General features: G+C 32.7%; 1 protein-coding gene across 1 annotated transcript in view; it reads right to left on the bottom strand.

Annotated features, from left to right (window-relative positions):
• Positions 1 to 22,791, bottom strand: part of Stxbp5l (syntaxin binding protein 5L) — a 326,221-nt gene that overhangs the window by 190,827 nt on the left and 112,603 nt on the right. The window contains exons 8-9 of the mRNA XM_026395287.2: positions 17,888 to 17,971; positions 134 to 257 (exon numbers count right to left, since the gene is read on the bottom strand). Of these exons, the coding sequence (XP_026251072.1) occupies positions 134 to 257; positions 17,888 to 17,971 (208 nt within the window). The remainder of the gene's footprint in view (positions 1 to 133; positions 258 to 17,887; positions 17,972 to 22,791) is intronic.

Raw genomic sequence — 22,791 nt, 5'->3', positions numbered from 1 at the left:
AAGTATGGAGATATTTAGAACCAGAAACCACATCATATTAACTTTTTTTTTAACCAAACACATAATACCACTCCTCCAATTTCAAGTCAAGACACTATATCTCCAGTATTTATTTTGAAAGCAAACATCTTACCATGTGGAATTGTGGTCTGGAAAGGACGACTTGGACTTTTCAGGTTCCATAAGGTCAAGCTACCGTCTGAATGGCTGCACATGAACTGTTTGCCCTCATGATGCCAATCAATTGAATGAATTGCCTAATAACAATTAAAAACAAGTAGGAAGAGGATGAATAGATATTATCATTTTATATTTCAAAAGAAAAATTTGGAAATAAAATTACTGTACTAATAAACATGTAAGAAACACTTTTTTTTTCTCCTGACCTAGATCAGCCTATCTTTGGCTTCAACACTTACAAAAAGGTTACTAAAATGCATCTCCTAAGATAAAGAAAATTTAAATAAATTTTTTAATATCATTAAATACCAGAATGTTTTGTTGGAAATACTATGTCCTATGGATCTTATGTATCCTATTCCCATATAATGGGATGCTTATTTGAAAAACCGTTTGCATAAAAGTAAAAGTAATATCAGAGAAAACATTTGGCAATTGTTTTGGGGGGATTGGCTTACTTCACTTAGCATTATATTCTCTAATTCCATCCACTTACCTGCAAATGCCATGATTTTATTCTCTTTTATTGCTGAGTAATAAGGAGGCTGATTCATAGTGAGGTAGGGAGGGGGAATATGGGAGGAATAGATGAACTCTAGATAGGGTAAAGGGGTGGGAGGGAAAAGGAGGGGGCATGGGGTTAGAAATGATGGTGGAATGATATGGACATCATTACCCAAAGTACATATATGAAGAAACAAATGGTGTGAATATACTTTGTATATATCCAGAAAACAAACAAACAAAAGTAAAAGCAAGATTATCAGAAAATAATTTCTTGGAAAATAGAGGCTTAATTCCACTCAAAGTAGTCAGTTTAAAAAATTATTAAAGAACTTCTAAGGTTCCAGACCCCATGGTAAGCATTTTTATACATTAACTCATTTAATCCTTCAGAATACATATCAAATTTCTCAATTCTTCATAGTGAACCACACAACTCAAAGGCAGGATTCTCTAATTACAAAACCCATATTTTCAATCATTGTATTACATTGCCATTAGTACATACTATTTAAATTCACTTAAAGCAAGTGTTTTTTTTTAATTTTCAGGTTTACTCTGCTCTTTTGATTAAAATTATTCCATTTTCCTAAAATGTTTTAATCCAGTACTAATAGTATCTTATATAAAGTACGTTTTCAAGAAATGTCTATTGAATGGATAAATAATTAATGTCACACACAATTCCAAATCTTTGGTATTTTTTTTAAATTAATAAATTATTAGGACTTGGATAATGTGCTTAAGTACAATGACAGAAACTCTAGTAGACAAAAAAGCAGAACAAATGTATACAACATTTTTATCCTTACAGAAATTTCAAGAGGGAAGATGAATATAGATGAATAGTAATCATAACTCATTTGGACTTTTAATACACACATATAGATAAATACATATAACTATATATTTATAAAGTTACCTATATATTAAAGTTATAAACAATAAGTATTATTACAGTTACAGATAACTGATGGCTAGAATAATCATAAAATATATTATATAGGAAATAAGGTATGAGTTGTGAATCAAAAGATAATTGAGGGGGCTGGAGTTATAGCTCAGAGGTAGATCACTTGAGTGAAGCACTGGGTTTGATCCTAGCATCACATAAAAACAAATAAAGGCACTGCATCCATATATAACAAAAAAATAAAAAAATAATTAATATTTGATGGAATGGTAAGGACACCTTGAAATTCTGGACTTGTGTTTTCTCCTACACTGGCCTTCATTATTATGCAGAGAATACTTCTTTTTCTGCCAGTCTCCAGAAGAAGGAAAACATTCTTCACTGTCTTCCCCTCTGCTTTTTTCTTCTCCCTTCTATAGGTGGTATGGGTGAAATGTTATTCTTTTGTGTCACCTCCATATTAACTTTGATGAATCTCAATCAATTTACATTTCTTGAAGGTTGCTTTGGTCACCAAAGTTGGGGGAGGCAGAGAAAGCATTCCTTACCCTAAACCTTCATCATATTCCACTGAATTTCTATCCACTGGAGAGGACAGATGTAAAAATTATAGCCATGACAAAGCCAAAATAAATAAGTGCTTTAAATGAAGTATAATTATGTAGAAAAGAATAGGCTTATATAATCAGCTTGTTAGAGATTAGTATGACAAATAATGCATAAAAGAAAAACTGGCATGTGAACTGATTCAATCTTTATTTATTTTATCATACCCTACTCTTTTATTTTTTAAAAAATACACTTAAAGGGTTTATTAACAGTCAAATGTAATACAACTATTCAAGAAAATAGTTTTAAATATAGTAACAGAGTTTGAAAGATAAGACACTACTTATATTTGGTCAACTCAGTGGCTGTGACTATTTCTTTAACATGGAAAAGAAAAAGAAAAAAAAAAGAAACCCCAAAGTTAAGGTAATAATCTATAAAAAGAAAATATATAGTTTTTTCCAGGAATTGAAAGATTTTCCTCATGTCAAGTTCTCCATGATAGATTATTTTTAAAATATAGACTTAATGGAAAAAAATTGATAGCTATTTATTTCTGATAACAATCTTAGATTTCTAAAATATCAAAATTCACTAATGATTATTCAAAAAGCCAGCCAGACAGTCCAAATAGCTTTCTAGTACATAAGAAATTAATGGGATTTTGACATTCAGATGCCAAGAATAGAGTTCATGATAAGGAATGGTAGTAGTAGTAAAAGCTTGGAGATAAGAAATATGGTATGTTAGGAGATAGAAAGTGACATGTCTGAAATATGATGAGTGTAGAAGGATATAGTAAATTAAATGGAAAAGCACTCTAGCCCAAACTCTCATGTCAAGTAACACAGAATTCATTGTAAAGGGAATCACTTAAAGGTTCTGAGGTAGAGAATTGCATGATTTTACTATTCTTTAAAATGTTAATCTTATTAGAGAAGGATATACTGAAAAGGTAAGATATCAAAAGAAAGATGATTAGTTTTATCCAGAAAAAAAATAACAACATAGACTAGGACATTGGATGTGAAAATGAGAAAACAGGAAATAAATGAGGCAATATAAAGATAAAGTCAAAATGACTACAAAAGTTGATAGCATTAGATATACTTCATTTATTTTATTTTAATTTTCATTATTTTTTCTCTCTCACTTATCCATTTCCTTCAATTGTTTCTCTTCTTTCCTCCACTAACAGGTAACCTCTAATGTTCTCTCTTCCACTCTTTAATTTTTTTACCTCTATTTTTGTTTTTATTCCCTCATAATCATTACATACTTCAACACTTCTATTATACCCTTGGTCCCCACATGAAATTGTAAACCCTTGTGTAAACTGATTTCATCGTGGGTAATAACTGATCATATAATTTCTCAGTATTGTAACAACAACATTTCTCAGTATTGTAACATTGAGCTATTTGATTTAATGCTGTAAATCATTTTCACTGGTTGTTGTTACTGTCTGTCTCCCCCTAAACTGCAAGATACAGGAAACCCTCAGGGACACTATAATTCCACAAGGCAGAAACCCTAATGCTTCAAAATCAACTGTTAGATGGGTAGACATACAAACAACACAAAAATGCAAGGGTATAAATTGCCTCCAACAAACCAAAATACATCAAAAACAGAATCCATTGACACCACAGTGAATAAATGTCAGAGAAGGAATTTAGAATGTACATAGTTAAACTGATATGCAAGGTAAAGGATGATGTAAGGGAGCAATTACAGGGAACAAAGATAATTTCAATAAAGAGATTCTGAAGAAAACAAACAGAAATGCACAAAATGAAGGAATCAAAAAATCAAATAAAAAACTCATTGTAAACTATCACTGGCACAGTAGACCACCTGGAAGACAGAGTCTTAGGCAGTGAAGACAAAATATATATCTGAAATAAAGTTGAGCATGCAGGAAAAATGTTAAAAAGATCATGAACAGAATTTCCAAACAATGTGGGATAACATGAAAAGCCCAAACTTCAAAATTTATTGGAATACACAAAGTCACAGAGATACAAACCAAATGAATGCATAATCTTTTCAATGAAATAATGTCTGAAAATTTCCCAAACCTTAAGAATGAAATGGAAAATCAAATACTGGAAGTTTACAGGACCCCAAACATACAAAATCACAACAGACCCACACTAAGGCACATTATTTTGAAAATGCCTAATATAGAGAATAAGGATAGAATTCTAAAGGTTGTCAGATAGAAAACTCAAGTGACATTCAGGGGAAAACGAATTCAGTTCTCTGTTGATTTTTCAACCTAGACACTTAAAGCAAGGAGGTCATGGAATAATATATGCCAAGCGCTGAAAGAAAATGGATATCAACCAAGAATAACATACCCTGCAAACTAAGCTTCAGATTTGACATTGAAATAAAAACCTTACATGGTAAACAAAAGTTAAAAGAATTTACAATCAGAAAGCTTGCACTACAAAACATTCTCAACAAAATATTTCATGAAGAAGAAATCAAAAATAAAAATGAAATCCAGAAAAGAGTAACTATACTAGAAGTATAGTCAACCAAAAAAAGAAGCTATTTCAAATTAAAAACCAGTAAGAATTCAAAATGACAGGGAATAAGAATAATTTCTCAATAATAATATTAAATGTAAATGGCCTGAACACATCAATCAAAAGACATAGACTGGCAGACTAGATTAAAAAACAAAACTCAACACTATGCTCTTCCAAGAGACTCACCTCATAGCCAAACACATCTATAGACAGAAGGTGAAAGGATGGGAAATGCTGAGGGCCATTGACAAGCAGGAATGATGCATTGAGATTTCCTTGCCAGCATACCTCATGCTGCTTAGAGGACATTCAATGGGACATTGCATGTATGCTTTAGTAAGGTGACCTTGCTCAAAGACCAGGTCGGATCCGGGTTTAGAGCTGATCAGGTTTGAGGAAGTTTCCCACTCCTTGAGTTTAAGGCGTTCCCGGTTTAAGACAAGTTTAGGGCGTTCCCAGTTTAAGACAATAGGGGTTTTAGGGAAGTTGGAGGTTGAAGATTATTGCTGCTGGGATTAGGGTGTTCCTGCTGCTTGTTCTGTTGAGTTCTCGTGAGATTCAAATGGGATTTGGAAAAAAGCCTTGTGGAGTAGGTTTTTGGGGCGGTGGCATATTGGAGATTGGACCACAACGTGTTTGTAGAAGGCCGGTGTGAGTTCGGGAATAAAGGATTGCTGTTTGAATCTACAAGGTGTGTGGTGGCTCGTGATTCTGTGCCAAGCCGAGACCTTGGCAGGGAAAAAACATCATACTCACATCACACTTGCAAACAAGTATGGATTTCTATCCTCATATATGAACAAGTGGACTTCAGGTCAAAATTAATCAGAAGGGACAAAGAAGGCAATTTCATACTGCTTTAGGGAACTACACATTAACAAGATGTAACAATCATGAATATTTATTCTCCAAACAATTAAGCATCTACATACATAAAACAAACCCTTCAAAAATCCAAGAATCAAATAGATCACAAAACAATAATACTGGGTGACTTCAACACACCTCTCTCACCAATCAATAGATATTCACATGAAAAACTAAAAAAAGAAGCCATAAAACTAAAAAGTATAATTAATAATTTAGACTAAACAGACATATAGAATATTTCATCCATCAATGAATGAATACACTTTCCTTTCAGCAGCACATGGAACATTCTCTAAAATAGACTATAACTTGGTCCACAAAGCAACTCTTAGCAAATACAAAAAAAAAAAAAAATAGAGATAATACCTTGCATTCTATCAGATCATAATGGAATGAAATTAGAAATTAATGATAAAATTAAAAAATAGAAGCTACACTTACACCTGTAGACTAAATAATAAACTCTTGAATGACCAATGGAGAGCTGAAGAAATCAGGGATAAAATAAAAAATACTTAGAGGTAAATGAGAATGGCAAAACAACGTATCAAAATCTCTGGGACACTATGAAGGCAGTTCTAAGAGGAAAGTTCATTGCATTGTGCTCATTCACTAAAAGAACCCAAAATCACCAAATAAATAACCTAACTTTATATCTCAAAGCCCTATAAATAGAAGAATAAACCAGCACCCAAAGTAGTATAAGACAGGAAATAATAAAAATCAGAGCTGAAATTGAAAAAATTTTAAAAGTCAAAAAATTGTTGAAATAAAAAGTTGATTCTTTTAAAAAATAAACAAGATTGCTAAAACTTTTAAAAAGTAACAGAGAGAACCCAAATTACTAAAATTAGTGATGAAAAAGGAAATATCACCATAAACATCACTGAAATATAAATGATAATCAGAAGTTACATTCAAAATCTATGCTCCAATACAATAGAAAATCTTGAAGACACTGACAAATTTCTAGGAACATATGAACTACCCAAATTGAATCAAGGGGACATAGAAAAATTTAACAGATAATTTTTTAAAATATATTTTTTTAGTTGTAGTTAGACACAATACTTTGATTTTATTTATTTATTCATTTTTAATGTGGTGCTGAGGATAGAACCTAGCGCCTCGAACATGCTAGGTGAGCACTCTACCACTGAGCTACAACCCCAGCCCCAAACAGATCAATTTCAAGCAATGAAATTGAAAATGCTATCAGAAGCCTACCAACCAAGGAAAGCCCAGGACCAGATTAATTCTCAGCCAAATTCTGTAAGACTTTCAAAGAAGAACTTACACCAATCCCCCTCAAATTATTCAATGGAGTCGAAACAGAGAGAACCCTTCCAAACTCATCCAACCCTGATTATCACCCTGATACCAAAACCAGACAAAGACACATCAAGGAAAGAAAACTTTGGACCGATATCCCTAATTAATTCTGATGTAAAAATTTCTCAATAAAACAGTAGCAAAAATTGCATACAAAAACAAATTTAAAAGACAGTGTACCATAATCAAGTGGGGTTCATTCCAGGGATGCAAGTTTTAATAGACTTGAAGACAAGAATCACATGATTATCTCAATAGATGCAAAAAAAAAGCCTTCAACAAAATCCAGCATCCATGTATGCTCAAAACACTAGAAAAACTATTGTATAAGCTATATATCTTAAACCCAAGGCTAACATCATTCCAAATGGAGAAAACCTCAAAGCATTCCTACTCAAAAACTGGAACAAGACAGGGATGCCCTCTTTCACCACTCCTATTCAACATAGTCCTTGAAACCGTAGCCAGAGCAATCAGTCAAAAGAAAGAAATTAAATGGATATGAATAGGAAAAGAAGAAATCAAACTATTCCTACTTGCCCATCACATGATTCTGTATTTAAAAGTTCCAAAAAACTCTACCAGAAAGCTCCTAGAACTCATAAATGAATTGAACAAAGTAGCAGGGTTTAAAATCTACACCAATAAATGAATTACATTTCTATGTACCAAAGATATATCAGCTGAAAGAGAAATCAGGAAAACTATCCCATTCACAATAGCCTCAAAAAAATAAATAAAATATTTGAGAGTCATTCTGACAAAAGAAGAGAAAGACATCTATAATGAAAATGAAAGAAAACTAAAGAAACAAGTTGAAGAAAGACCTCAGAAAATGGAAAATCTCCCATGTTACTAGATAAGCCACATTAATATTATCAAAATGGCCATATTACCAAAGCACTATGCAGATTTCATGTAATTCCTAGTAAAATTCCAATGACATTCTACACAGAAATGGAAAAACAATCATAAAATTCATTTGGAAAAATAAGAAACCCAGAATAGCCAAAGCAATCCTTAGCGCAAAAACTGATGGAGGAGGCATCACAATACCAGACCTTAAATTATACTACTGAGCTATAGTAACTAAAACAGCATGGTATTGGCACAAAAACAGACATGAAGAACAAAGGAAAAGAATAGAAGACACATAAATACAGTTATCTCAGCCTAGACATTGGAGAAAAGATAACTTCTTCAACAAAGGGTGCTGGGTAAACTGGAAGTCCATGTTTAATAGAATAAAATTGAATCCATATATCTCACCCTGCAGAAAACTCAACTATAAGTGGATCAAGAACCTGGGTATTGGGCTGGGGATGTGGCTCAAGCGGTAGCGCACTGGCCTGGCATGCGTGCGGCCGGCCCAGGTTCGATCCTCAGCACCACATACAAACAAAGATGTTGTGTCCGCCGATAACTAAAAAATAAATATTAAAATTCCCTCCCTCTCACTCTCTCTTTAAAAAAAAAAAGAACCTGGGTATTAGACCAGAGACCCACATTAGAAGAAAAGTAGGCCCAACTCTCCAACCTATTGGCTTGGGAAACAAATTCTTCAACAAGACTCCTAAAGCTCAAGAAGTAAAATAAAAAAATCAATAAATGGGATGGTATTAAACTCAAAAGCTTCTTTACAGCAAAGGAAACAATCAAGAATGTGAACAGAGATCCTGCAGAATGGTAAAATATCTTTACCACCGGTACCCTCACATAAGGTATTAATTTCCAGGACTTTCAAAGAACTAAAAAACTTAACACCAGAAAAATAAATAACCCAATCAATAAAAGCGCAAAGGAGCTGAACAGATGCTTCACAGAAGAAGAAATACAAATGGTAAAAAAATATAAGAAAAAATGTTCAACATCTCTGCAATTAGAGTAATACAAATTAATACTACACCAAGATTCCATCTCACTTCAGTTAAAATGGCAATTATAAATACAAGTAACAATAAATATTGGTGAGAATATGAGAAGAAAGGTATTCTCATATATTGTTGGTGGGACAGAAAATTGGTGCAACCACTCTGGAAAGCAGTATTAAGTTTCCTTAGAAAAACTGAAATGGAACTACCATTTGACCCAGTTATCCAGCTCCTTGGTCTATACACAAAAGACTTAAAAATAGCATTCTACAGTGATGCAGCGACATCCATGTTTATAGCAGCACACTCACAATAGTCAATCCATGGAAACAATCTAGGTGTCCTTCAAAGGATGAATGGATAAAGAAAATGTACATGTATACAATGAGATATTGCTCAGCCATAAAGAAGAATGAAATAATGGCATTTGCTGGTAAATGTATGCAACTTATTTCATGCTAAGTGAAATAAGCCATTCCCAAAAAAACAAAGGCCAATTATTCTCTCTGACTTGTGGATACTACCCCAAAACAAGGGAGGTTGGGTAGGGGAAGAATAGAAATCCATTTGATTGGACAAAAGAAATGAACACATGGGATGGGGAAGAGGGGGACAGGAAAGACAGTAGAATTAATAGGACATAACTTTTCTGGCCTTGTGTCTAAATACATGACCAGGGAAAATCTGCATCATGTATAACCACAATCTGGGATCTTAAATAGAATAAGTTATATTCTATGTTGTATAATTCACCAAAATACATTCTATTTTTATAAATAAAAAAAAATTTTAAAAGGATGGCTTATAAATATCAGAGGTAAAAGCTGAAGAAAACTTCAGAAGTTATGCAATAAGATAAAGTTTATGTCTGTCTTATTAAAATTACAGGACATAAAAGTATGTATGAAACAAATGATAGATTTATTGATATATATATATATATATATATATATATAAATCAATAACTTAATTTCTAGGTAAATTAATATTATTGTACTCTACTAACTTAGGCAATACTAACACTAATTTAAAAATTCTTTTGTAAAATTACTTTTAAAAAATTGTTGCATATTAATTATGAAGAATAGTGGGTTTCATCATGGCATATTTACACATGCTTATAACATAGTTATCAAATTCATTCCCCAATACTTCCCCTTACACTCCCCTTCTCTACCGCTGATCTCCTGCCTCTACAGCAATAGTCTCTCTTTTTCATTCATGATGTCCTTTCTTCTTTCTTTTTTCAAGATTTCACATAAAAAATATGAGTCTAGCTTATTTCACTTAACAAGATGCTCTCCAGTTCCTTTTTCCTGCATTGATATAATTTTATTTTTCTTCACAACTAAATAAAATTACATTATGTATTTATAAAACATTTTTTTATCCATTCATCTGTTGATAGACACCTAGGCTTGTTCTATAACTTTGGCATTGTTAATTGTGCTGTGATAAACATGGGTATAGCACTAAAGTATACTGATTTTAATTCTTTGGGGTAAATACCAAGGAGTAGTATAGGTGGATCACTGGTAGTTCTGTTTTTAGTTTTTTTGAGGAGCCTCCAAGCTGATTTCCATAATACCTGGTAGTAATTTACATCTCCACCAACAGTGTATAAGTGTTTCTTTTTCTCATTAACCTCAACAGCATTTATTGTTATTTGTGTTCTTGATGATTGTCATTCTGATTAGAGTGCTGTGGTGTCTCAGTGTAGTCTTGATTTGCATTTTCCTGATGGCTAAAAATGTTGAACAATTTTTTAAAAATTCCTGCCCATTTGTACTTCTTTTAAGTATCTATTCATTTCATTTACCCATTCATTAATTTTTTTTCTTTTTTGGGGTGGGATTTGAATATTTTTAGTTCTTTATATTATTCTGAATCTTAATCCTCTGTCAAAAGAGGATTTTCTGGAAAAGATATTTCCCATTCTGTAGGCTGACTCTTATCATTGTTTCCTTGGCTGTGCAGCAGTTTTTTATTAATTTAATGCCTTTCCATTTACTGATTATTATTATTTACTCAACTGGAGGATTTACTATTTAGGTAGTCATTGTTTGTGCTTATATGAAGTGTTTCTGCTAAGTTTTCTTCTAGTAGTTTCAAAGCTTCTGGTATAATTACTAGGTCTTTCATCTATCCTGAGTTGACTTTTGTACAGAGTAAGATATAGGGATCAAGTCTCATTCTAAATACAGTTAGCCAGTTTTTCAAGATCCATTTGTCAAAGAGGGTTTCTTTTCTCCAACAAGGTTTTGACACCTTTCTGAAGAATCAGGTGACTATAGCTGTGTGAGTTTGTCTCTGTGTCTTCTACTCTATTTCATGGGCCCACATGTCTGTTTTTACACCAGGACCATGCTGGGTTTTAGTATGGCTCATTAGAATGATTTGAAATTGGGTATCCTCTTTGTCTAGTATGAGATAACTGTATTTATGTGTATTTGTTTCTGTGTCTTCTATTCTGTATCATTGGTCTATATGTCTTTTTGATGCCAATACCATATGAGTTTTGTTACTATGGCTCTATATTATAGTTTAAGGTCTGGTATTGTAATGCCTCCTGCTTCACTCTTCTTGATAAGATTTCACTGGCTATTCTGGGTCTCTTATTTTTGCAAATGAATTTCATTATTGCTTTTTCTAGTACTATGAAGAATGTCATTGGTGTTTTAATAGGAATTGCATTAAAGCTGAATAATGCTTTTGATAGTATGGTCATTTTCACAATATTAATTCTGCCTATCCAGAAAGACATGCTTTCTTTCCATTTTTTAAGAATATAGTTATCTCATACTAGACAAGGGAGCCAAAGACATTCATTGGAGAAAAGATAGCCTATTCATTCAACAAATGCTGCTGGGAAAACTGGAAATCCATATGTAACAAAATGAAATTAAACCCCTATATCTCATCCTGCACAAATCTCAAATTGAAATGGATCAAGGACTCAAGCACTAGAATAGATACCCTGCACCTAATAGAAGAAAAAGTAGGCCAAATCTTTATTATTGTCAGCTTAGGATCTGACTTCCTTAACAAGACTCTTAATGTGCAAGAAGAAAAATAAATGGAATAGAATCAAACTAAAAAGCTTCTTCTCAGCAAAGGAAAACAATCAATAACATGAAGAAAGAGCCTCCAGAATGGGAGAGAATCTTTACCACATGTACCTCAGATAGAGCATTAATCTCCAGAATACATAAAGAACTCAAAAAACTTAACACCAAAAAAACCCAAATAATCTACTTGATAAGAGGGCTAAGGAACTGATCAGATATTTTACAGAAGAAATACAATTAATCAATAAACATATGAAAAATGTTCATCATCTCTAGCAATTAGAGAAATGCAAATCAAAACTACTCTAAGATTTCATCTCATTTCAGTCAAAATGACAATTACCAAGAATATGAGAAACAACAAATGTTGGCAAGGATGTGGGGGAAAGGGTACGGTCATACATTGCTGATTGGAATGAAAATTGGTGCAACCACTCTGGAAAGCAGTATGGAGATTCTTCAGAAAACTTGGAATGGAACCACCATTTGACCCAGCTCCCACGCCTCCACTTATACCCAAATGACTTAAAATCAGTATACTACAGTGTCTCAGCCACATGAATATTTACAGCAGCTCAATTCACAATAGTTAAACTATGGAACCAACCAAGAAGCCTTTCAACAGATGAATTGATAAAGAAAATGTGGTATATATTCACAGTAGAATATTATTCAGCCTTAAATAAGAATGAAATTTTGTCATTTGCCAGTACATGATGAAGCTGGAGACTAACATGCTAAGTGAAATAAGCCAATCACCCAAACCTAAAGCCCAAATGTTTTCTTTGGTATATTGATGCTAATTCACAATGGAGCAGGAGTAGCTAGGAATAACAGAGTTACTTTGGGTTAGGCAGAGAGGAGGAAAGAAGGGAAGGGGCTAGGAGGGTAGGAAGGATAATAGAATGAATCTGACATTATTACATTATGTGCATATATGATTACACAACCTGTATGATTCTACATCATGTATAACCAGAATAATGACAAGTTATAGTCCATTTATATATGATATGTCAAAGTGCATTTTACTGTCATATATAACTAACCAAAAATTTTAAAAATTGGGTATTGTAATGGCTCCAGATAGTTTGTTCTTCTATATGAATTTCTATATGTAATTATGTGTAAAGAATATTATTAGTATTTTTGTGGGGATTGTATTGAATCTGTAGGTCACTTTTGGTAACATGGTCTTTTAACAATAATTTGGATTGTCAATGAACATGGGAGGAATTTTCATCTTTTATATCTCCTTACATTTCTTTTTCAGTATTTCATAGTTTTCCTTGTGGAGGTCGTTTACCTGCTTGGTTAAATTTATGACTAGGTATTTTACTTTTTCTTTTTGAATCTATTGTGAATGGAATCCTTTTCCTGATTTCTTTCTTGGTACATTCATTTTGGTATACAGAAAAGGTACTGATTTTTGTATATTGAATCTGTATTGCTACTTTGACAAATTTATTATCTCTAAAAGTCTCCTGGGAGATCTGTTAAGGTCTCCTAAACATAGAATCATCTGTTCTGCAAATAGGGGTAATTCTTCATATTTTCCTATTTGTATCCCTTTTATTTCCTTCTCTTGCCTACTTGTTCTGACTTAAATTTCAAATATCATATTAAATGGAGGTGGTGAGAATAAATAGTCTTGTCTAATTCCTTATATTAGATGAAATGTTTTCAGTTTTCCCTCATTCAGCATGATGTCACAGCTTTGGGTTTGTCATACATAGTTTTTACTGTTGAGGTAAGTTCCTTATACTCCTAATTTATTCAAGGTTTTTATTATGAAGGGTTGTGGAATTTTAAAGAAGGCTTATTCTATTATCTATTGAGATGGTCATGTGATACTTGTTCTTGGTTCTGTTTATGTGGTGTATTATGTTTATTGATTTGCATATATTGAACTATCCTTGCATCCTTAGAATGAAACTATGGTTATCATGGTATATGATCTTTTAGATTTTTTGTTGAATTGTTTGCAAATATTTTATAAATGATTTTAAATTTTTCATGTGTTCTAATTAGTCATACATGACAGCCGAATGCATTTCAACTCATTGTACATAAATAGAGCACAATTTCTCATTTCTGTGGTTGTACACAATGCAGAGTCACACCATTCATGCAATAATACATGTGCATAGGGTAATAATGTCCATCTCATTTCACCATCCTTCCCTTGCCCATACTCTCTCTCCCTTCTCTTCCCCTCCCCTCAGTCCCTTCTGCCCAGTCCAAAGTTCCTCCATTCTTCCCTAGTCCCTTGTTTCCCATTATGGATCAGCATCTGAATATCAGAGAAAACATTTTTCCTTTGTTTTTTGAGGGATTGGCTTATTTCACTTAGCATGATACTCTCCAACTCCATCCATTTACTGGCAAATGTCATAATTTCATTCTTCTTTCAGGCTAAGTAATATTCTAATGAGTATATATACCACATTTTCTTTGCCCATTCATCTGTTGAAGAGCATCTAGGTTGGTTCCATAGTTTAGCTATTGTGAATAGAGCTGCTATAAATATTGACATCTGTGAGTCACTGTAGTATGCTGATTTTAAGTCCTTTGGATATTAACTGAGGAATGGGATAACTGGGTCAAATGGTGGTTCCATTCCAAGTTTTCTAAGAAATCTCCATTCTGAGCTGGGGATGTGGCTCAAGCGGTAGCGCACTCGCCTGGCATGCGTGCGGCCCGGGTTCGATCCTCAGCACCACATACAAAGATGTTGTGTCTGCCAAGAACTGAAAAATAAATATTAAAAAATTCTCTCTCTCTCTCTCTCTCTCTCTCTCTCTCTCTCTCTCTCTCTCTCTCTCTCTCTCTCTCTCCCTAAAAAAAAAAAAAAAAAAAAAAAAAAAAGAAATCTCCATTCTGCTTTCCAGAGTGGTTTTTGCACCTATGATTATAAAGGATTTTGTTCTGCAATTTTCTTTTCTTGTTGTGTCCTTATCTGATTTGGGTATCAGGGTGATACTGCTTTGGAGAATAAGTCTGGAGGTCTTTGAAACCCATGGCATTTAAAGAGAAATTTCATGTACTATTTTCACAGAATAATTTTTGAGGTGCATTGGTGTTAGTTGTTCTTTAAAGTTCTGGCAAAATTCTACTTAAATCCATTTGGTCTGGGCTTTTATTTGTTGGGTGGGTTTTTACTACTGACTTAACCTCATTGCTCATTATTGCTCATTGTTATTTAACTTTTCTATTTCATATTGGTTCAGTTTTGGTAGGTAATATGTGTCTAGAAATTTATCCATCTCTTCTAGATTTTCTAATTTGTTAGAATATAAATTTTCAAAATAGTAATTAATGATCATCTGGATTTCTGCAGTGTCTCTTGTAATATTCCCCTTTACATCTCTTATTTTATTAATTTGGGTCTTCTCTCTTTTGGTTAGTTTGGCTAATGGCTGGTCAACCTTGTTTATCTTTCCAACAAACAACTCTTGGAGCCACTGATACTTTAATTTGTTCTGTTATTTTCTATTTCGTTCATTTCAGCTCTGATCTTTAATTTTTGCTCCCTTCTACTGCTCTTGGGATTTGTTTGTACATGTTCTTCTAAGACCTTGAGAAGTATAATTGGGTTATTTGTTTAAGATCTTATTTTTTATATAGGCCCTTATAGATATAAACTGCCATTTTAAAACTATTTTGAGATTCTGAGATGCTGGGTTTCTCGTTTGATTATAAGAATTTTTTAACTTAATAAAACATAAAAATCATTTTAACTTTTTTTATTTAGAAAGACTTGATTTTGTGATTTAACATTTGATCTACTTTGCAGGAAGTTGCATGAGCAGCTGAAAAGAAAGTATATTCAGTTGTTATTGAATAAAATATTCTGTAGATGACTTAAATGCACTTGACCTAAAATATATTTAACTTTGTAGTATTTTTTTGATTTTTTTGTCTGAATGATCTATCAGTGAGAGTGCTTTATTAAAGTCACCCATTGTTATTGCCTATCAGTCTCTTTATGTCAAGAAGTACTTGAGAGGAATAAAAATGATAAAGAAGAAAAAAGGTAGAGAAAATGAATCGAGTTAATTTTAAAAGACAAGAAAGAAGATTTTTTAGAAATATATAATAAAAATAATGAGGGGAATATAATGAAACCAAAATAGTAGACAATACCAGCAAAACCAACTAACTTTAAAAATAATAAAAGCCCTCCTTGTTAAGGTTTTAAAGATAGAGAAACTTCTTTTAGAGACTTCATGATTTGGAATACACCAGGTATGAGAGGTGTGAGAAATGTTTAAGCCTCAGTAGCTTAAATCAGCACTGAGTTGTGGTGCAGCAATGTATATTTAAGTTTTCCCACATCCAGATTGGCATCCTTCTTCAAAAAACTGCATGAAATCCAGTATCCAAATCCTATCTTCACCATCTTCACCCTGCCTAGCTCTGATGAACACATATACAACATTTTTAGTACCATGTCAGTCCAGGCATCAGTGTGTTCTCTGGTGGCACAGAGAGGACATCCCTGGAATGTCTACAGGCCAAGTTCCTGGATTTGTCTCTGCACTGAGGAGCTGCTTTTTGTGTTCACATGAAGCAGAGCCATGTGCCCAAGCTATTAACAGCCCTCTACTTGCCCTTTTGTAGCACAGTTTAAGTGGTACTAGGAGCACTACCATGGCCCCAGAAGCTCCTACTTGAGCCAAGGTGATGGTGCTATAACATTCTTGGCTCAGCAGATAGAACCCTCCTCGGTACAGACATGAGCAATGAGTGTGTATGTATACACTCAGGAAGATTTTGGTACGGGGGAAAAGTGCCTTGCACCCAGGTAACAGACTGCACCCAGTTTTACTCTGCTTTCACCTCTGATTGGTGGTAGGCGTGGTGGTCTTTTGTTGCAGTGATTTCACTGTGTATATCATTTAGATAGCTTGCCTCAAAGGCATTCTTCCATAACAATATTTGCCACTATCTCCGGAGGAGATGAAGATGCAAGAATTTGTCTTTCCCAAAACTCTAAACTTAGGTTTGACCTTCTGGCTTTTTGGCCACAGCTCTCTACTCACTAGTTAAAGAGAAGTAGAGCCCTTTTCACATGTTGGTATGTAGTTTCTGTATCAGCTAAATTCTGATTTTCTCTTCTACTACTGCTTCTGAAGCAATTTTCCCAACTTTGCGTCTTTGGCAGCTTCAAAACTGATGAACTCTTTTTCACTGTCTATTCCAGTAACCAGAATCTGAGTCTCTCCAAGTGTCTGTCAGTCTATTACTAGATCTCAGTCACCCAACTTGCTGCATCTCTCTCCAGCTATTGTGGTTCTGAACTGCGGAAGAGCTGGAGCTTGTAACCTGCTTCTATTCTACCATCTTCTCCTATTGCCTTCCCCCATTTTTCAAATTTAATAGTATAGATGATCATATTTACTTCCATAGCTATAAGAAGCAATTACCTTTTCACCTTTTAATACAATTTGTCTTTATTAGTATCTTCTGAAGGAGGAAATAATTAATGACCTGGAATCAATCTCCAAACCAAAAGTTTGTCAACTGGGATACTCTTCCTTGATAAATAGGGGTTTTTTGCTTCCCGAATCCTCAATTATGTTAAATAAAATTTATTTCAAGATCTTATTGTCACTTATTAACGTTACCATTTACAAAATCTCTATTTTAAGAAGGCAAGTACAGAAAGATATTGAATTTCAAATTGATTTGAATTTTTAACATAGAAAAGAGTTTTCTAAGGAAAACTTAAAGAATTTAGAGAATTTAAGGACAAGGAAGTAAGACATACACATGGGAGTCTAGAGGAAAGAAAAGGAATAAGACAAAATTGGGAATTCACCATAAGTAACATGAATCCAAGTACATAGGATACTCTAAAACAGGGCCTAAAAATTGGCAGTCAGGGCAGAATGCTACTCAGAAGGATAACCCAGAGTTGAAACTTATACAAATAACAAAATAAAGTGTGAAAACCAGGTAATTTCCCAGCGAAAAAATACTGGTACAGTACAAAGTTTAAAAATAGAAATGACACAAAGTCACAAGACTTCAAATATTTCAGTAGAAATCACTTACCTCATCATAATAAACTCTCAGTTCTGCTCTTTTAGATTTCAAGTCCCAGAATACTACAGTACCATTTTCATAACCTATTAGCAGCTGAAAAACATTAAAACAATCATTTTCTTAATTGTGACATTAATTTTAACTTGGCTCAAAGAATGTTAATACAATAAAAAATCATAGCACATAACAAACCCTTTTTTATAATTATATAATACTAATTTTCTAGAACTTGAAAATAAGTTTCCTACTTTTAAAAGAATTCTCACCACAAATAAATGTTTGAGAATACAGATACATTACACAATATGCACATGCATTGAAACATCACAAGATACCTCATAAATATGTATAATTTTATGTGCCAATTTTAAAAACTAAAAAATATACAGCATGGCAAATAAGCTTTACTTCAATATAAACATTTATCAATTAACTCTTCTTCATTCTAAGATGAAATGAGAAAGTATATAAATATATGTGACACAATATAAAAGTAAGTATAAAAATTGGATGAAAAGAAAAATGGTCTAGAAAATAAAGATAAGATGGTGATGGTATATTTAATGATTTGTTAAATGAGAAAAATGTCAAAATTAGATATGCATTTATATAGATATTTCTTAAATTCATACAAAGTCACATATACTATACTTTAATATTTGAACTTCAGAACAATTCTTTTTACATACCAGAGAAAATGATGAATAACAAGACTAGTTTCTATTGCGTGTATAAGATTATGGTAAAGAAAATTTGATAGTTTAAAAAGTTTGGAAAATATCACTTAAGTAAAAAAAAGTGACTAATCTAATCCTTCCAAACTAGAGCCTTACGATGTAATAGTCTTGGTTTAGGGCTGTAGCTCAGTGTTATTGCGCTTGTCTTGCATGTGTGAGGCACTGGGTTCAATCCTCATCACCATATAAAAATAAATAAAATAAAGATATTGTGTCCATCTACAACTAGAAAAACATTTTTTAAAAAGTTGTAATAGTCCTATTCTAAAACATTATTATGTTTTGAAAGTAAATATTTGAAAGACAAAAGTTGCTTTGTTGTAAGACAGCACTAATAGCTCCCAGAAAGCAAATATATAAAACACTGAGCATCAAAATATCAAGAATTACTGAGATAACTGTTAGGTCGGTGGTGGTGACTTGGTGGCAACTTAGAACAAAGCAGCCCGTGGGAAAGGAACATTAATCAAGTGCCAGCAGAAACGCCTGTCAATTAGCAGGACTCCCTGGCCAATCCTGGAGTTCAGCCAACTCCCTTAACCAACTCCAAAGAAACAAGGGACCCTAAAAACACCTTTTCCTGTCCCAAGCCCTTCCATTCCTGCTGTAAGCCCCATAAAAGTCCAGTCTGGTCAAGCTTCGATGCGGTTTCTCCTCAGACCCTTCTCCTGTCCACTCTGTGGGTCTGATCGAGTTCCACCTGGGAGTGATATCTCAATAAAGCCTCATTCGGCAGCCTTTTTAAATCTGCCTCCTTTGGTCTCTGCCCACCTCGCCTGATCTGACAATAACTATAAGATTATGATACAGGAAATATTGTATTAGAATCACTTAGAGAATTAATGAAGAGAAAAGAGTCCCAGACATTAAGAAAATATCAGACAAGGTTACTCAATAAACATAAGGGATCAAGATAAAAGGAGACTTCTCTGCAATCATATCTGACCACACTGAAACACAAAGTAGTAAATCATTTATGTATCATATTTTAAAGTCTTTCACAACAGTATGTAAATACTATAGATAAAGAAGTAGGTGATTTGTTCATTGTTATATCATTAGAACCTAGAACTCTGAAGAAAACGGGTATTTGATAAATACTAATTATTAAGTACCAAAGAATCAAAATTTTAGATATTATTATATTCTAATCACAATGAAGTAAAATGAGAAATCACTGAGAAAAGTATTTTGGAAATAAAAAACATCTCTAATTTATGAGAAATCATTAATAAAATGTACAAAATAAAAACGAAACAAAAATTTATCATATTGAAACTTGTGAGACACAGATGAATCTTACTGAGAGAAATTTGTAGTTTTATAAATAAACATGAAAAGAAGAAAACTTTAAACTGTTTTATGATATAATATTTATTTGACTTTAAAAACGTCAAATTCTAGATAGGGCAGAGGGGTTGGAGGGGAAGGGAGGACAATGGGGTTATTAATGATGGTGGAATGTGATGATCATTATCATCCAAAGTACAAGTATGAAGACACGAATTGGTGTCAATATTTATTTTTTATACAACGAGAGATGAAAAATTGTGCTCTAAATGTGTAATAAGAATTGTAATGCATTCCGCTTTCATATATAAATAAAAAGTAATAAATATAAATAAAAATTTAAAAGTCAAGAAAAAGAGTAAACTTCAGAAATAAAAAAAAGTGAGACATTTAATCAAAGACTAAAGAATGCCTTTTATTTATTCAAGTATACTTTTATATCTTACAAGAAGTTTGCAAGTGTTCTACATTTTTATTTTCTGGTTAACTTGATACTTAATTATTTTGATGTTTTCGTTGTCATTTTATATGAGCTATTCTTTTCATTATCTTTTCCAGAAACTAAAATTTATATAGTTGAATTTGGGTATGCATCCTTCTCAATTATTTTATTATTTGTATTTATTTTAATGTTAATTTTGTTTTTTCTTGTTTTTATTCATGTATTATATATAATACAATGGGGGTTCATTTTGACATAATCGTGAATGTATATAACAAATAAGTGAAAAAAATATTGAACCTCCTTAGTAATCAGGAAAATAAAAATCAAAACTACAATGAGATTTCATCTCACTCTCATTAGAATGGTAACCATCAAGAATACAAATAACAATAATTAAAGTTGATTTTCTTAGTCATTTCAGGCATGTTTTCATAATAATCTAAAATACAGACATTTTACTCTTCCTTTTCAATTTTTATTTCTCTAAGTGTTTGTATTAGTCTAACTGCTTTGCTAAAATAGCCTATAGTGTTAAAAATAGTGGAGAGGGTGAGCATCATTTCTTCTTAGTGCATCTATGTTTCCTCATTAAATAAGATCTTGGATTCTGAAAATAAAGGATATAAATTAATTCACATTTTATAAATTTCTTTGATCAGTAATAGAGGCTTAATTTTAAAATATTTTATTGTGTATTCATATATCCATGAAACTACCCATGTGAAGAAATAAAACAAAAAGACAAGAAATTTTTTTAAAAAATACAAGCCTCTCAGAACCCTATTTCATACTCTTACTAGGTCAATATCTTCCCTCTTTTCTAAAATTAAACAATGTCCTGATTTTTAACATTATAGGTTACTGTTATCTGTTTTTGAATTTTATGTAAGAATTATGTATTACATGTTATTTTTTTGTCTTGCTTCTATTTCTATTTTATTTGTTGTAGTTTATTCAATTGCATTACTCAAATAGTATTCCATTGTTTTAGCTATCACACTACCACAATTAATGTATTCATTTTACAATCAATGTAATAATGATGAAATGAACAAACTTATATATATATATTTTGGTGAATATGTGCATTCTATCAAGTATATGCTGGTCCATAGAGTATGAACATGTTTAACTTTAACTGATGTTACCAAGCAGTTCTCCAAAGTGGTTAAACCAGTTTTAATTTCCACAAGCTGCATATGAAGGTTTCAATTCTTTCTCACTTTCTCTAATAATTTATATTGTCAATAGCTGTACAATGTTTAATAGAAAAGATACATAATAGGCACTTTATCTCATTTCTGATTACCAGAAAAATTTTATTTATTCACCATTAAGGAGGACATTTTCTTAGCTTTGGGTAAATTAACAAAGTTCAGAGTCAAGAAGTCTCTTTCTTTTTCTAGAATACCAAGAGATTTTTATCCTGAAGGGAAGTTGAATTTTATTAAATGTTTCTTATCTATTTTTAATGTCATATATTCTGCCCTAATTTCAGTTAAAATGTGAATTATATTGATTTTGAAAATCTAAACCAACTACATTCTTAAAATGCTAAACCAACAACATTCCTAGAATGAACAAAAATTATTTGTGATCTTGTGTGCCTTCTCATTCATTCTTGATTAGACTTGCCACGGATACATCAAATTCAAAAAATCAACTCTCATTTTTGCTAAAGTATTAACTTTGTTTTCCATTACTTTAATAGATTATCTACTCTTATTTTTTGAATTAGAGTTCTTTAGATGAACAAGTCAATAGGATATATTTCTGTATAGAAAGATTTATCATGAGGAATTGGCTCACATGATTACGGAGGCTGACAAGTCCCAAGATCTGCAGGGTAAGTTGGCAAGCTGGAGACCCAGGAGAAATGATGTTGTTCCAGTCTGAATCTGAAGGCCTGAGAACCAGGAAAATTGATGGTGTAGTTATGGTTTAGAGACCAGCAGTCTCAAGTACCAGGAAGAGTCGAAGTTTCCATTAGAGTCCCAAAGGCCAGGTAAAAGCTGATGTCTCAATTCCAAAGCAGACAGGCAGGAAGAATCTCTCTTCCTCAGGAGAGGCTCAGCCTTTTTGTTTTATTCAGGCCTTCATCCGATTGATGAAACCCATCCACATTATGAAGGACAATTTGCTTTTCTCAGTCTATAGGTTTAATGTTAACTTTGTCCAACACCATCCTCATAGAAACACTGAGAATAGTGTTTGATCAAATAGCTGAGTACCCTAAGACCCAAAGGTGTCGATGCCATAAATTAAATTGTCACATCTCTGTTATCTTTCTTCTACTTTCATTGGGTTTAATTCACTATATTTTTAACTTCCTGGGTTGGATACTAGGATCATAGATTTTTCAGCTTTTCTCCCCTTTTAATTAATGAAATAAAAGCTATAAACATTCATCTAGGCACAGCTCTAATTACCCTCTAAGTTTG

Source organism: Urocitellus parryii, chromosome 2 (genome assembly GCF_045843805.1).
Source record: "Urocitellus parryii isolate mUroPar1 chromosome 2, mUroPar1.hap1, whole genome shotgun sequence".
Classification (NCBI taxonomy): Eukaryota; Metazoa; Chordata; class Mammalia; order Rodentia; family Sciuridae; genus Urocitellus; species Urocitellus parryii.
This window is presented reverse-complemented; position numbering and strand designations above follow the sequence as displayed.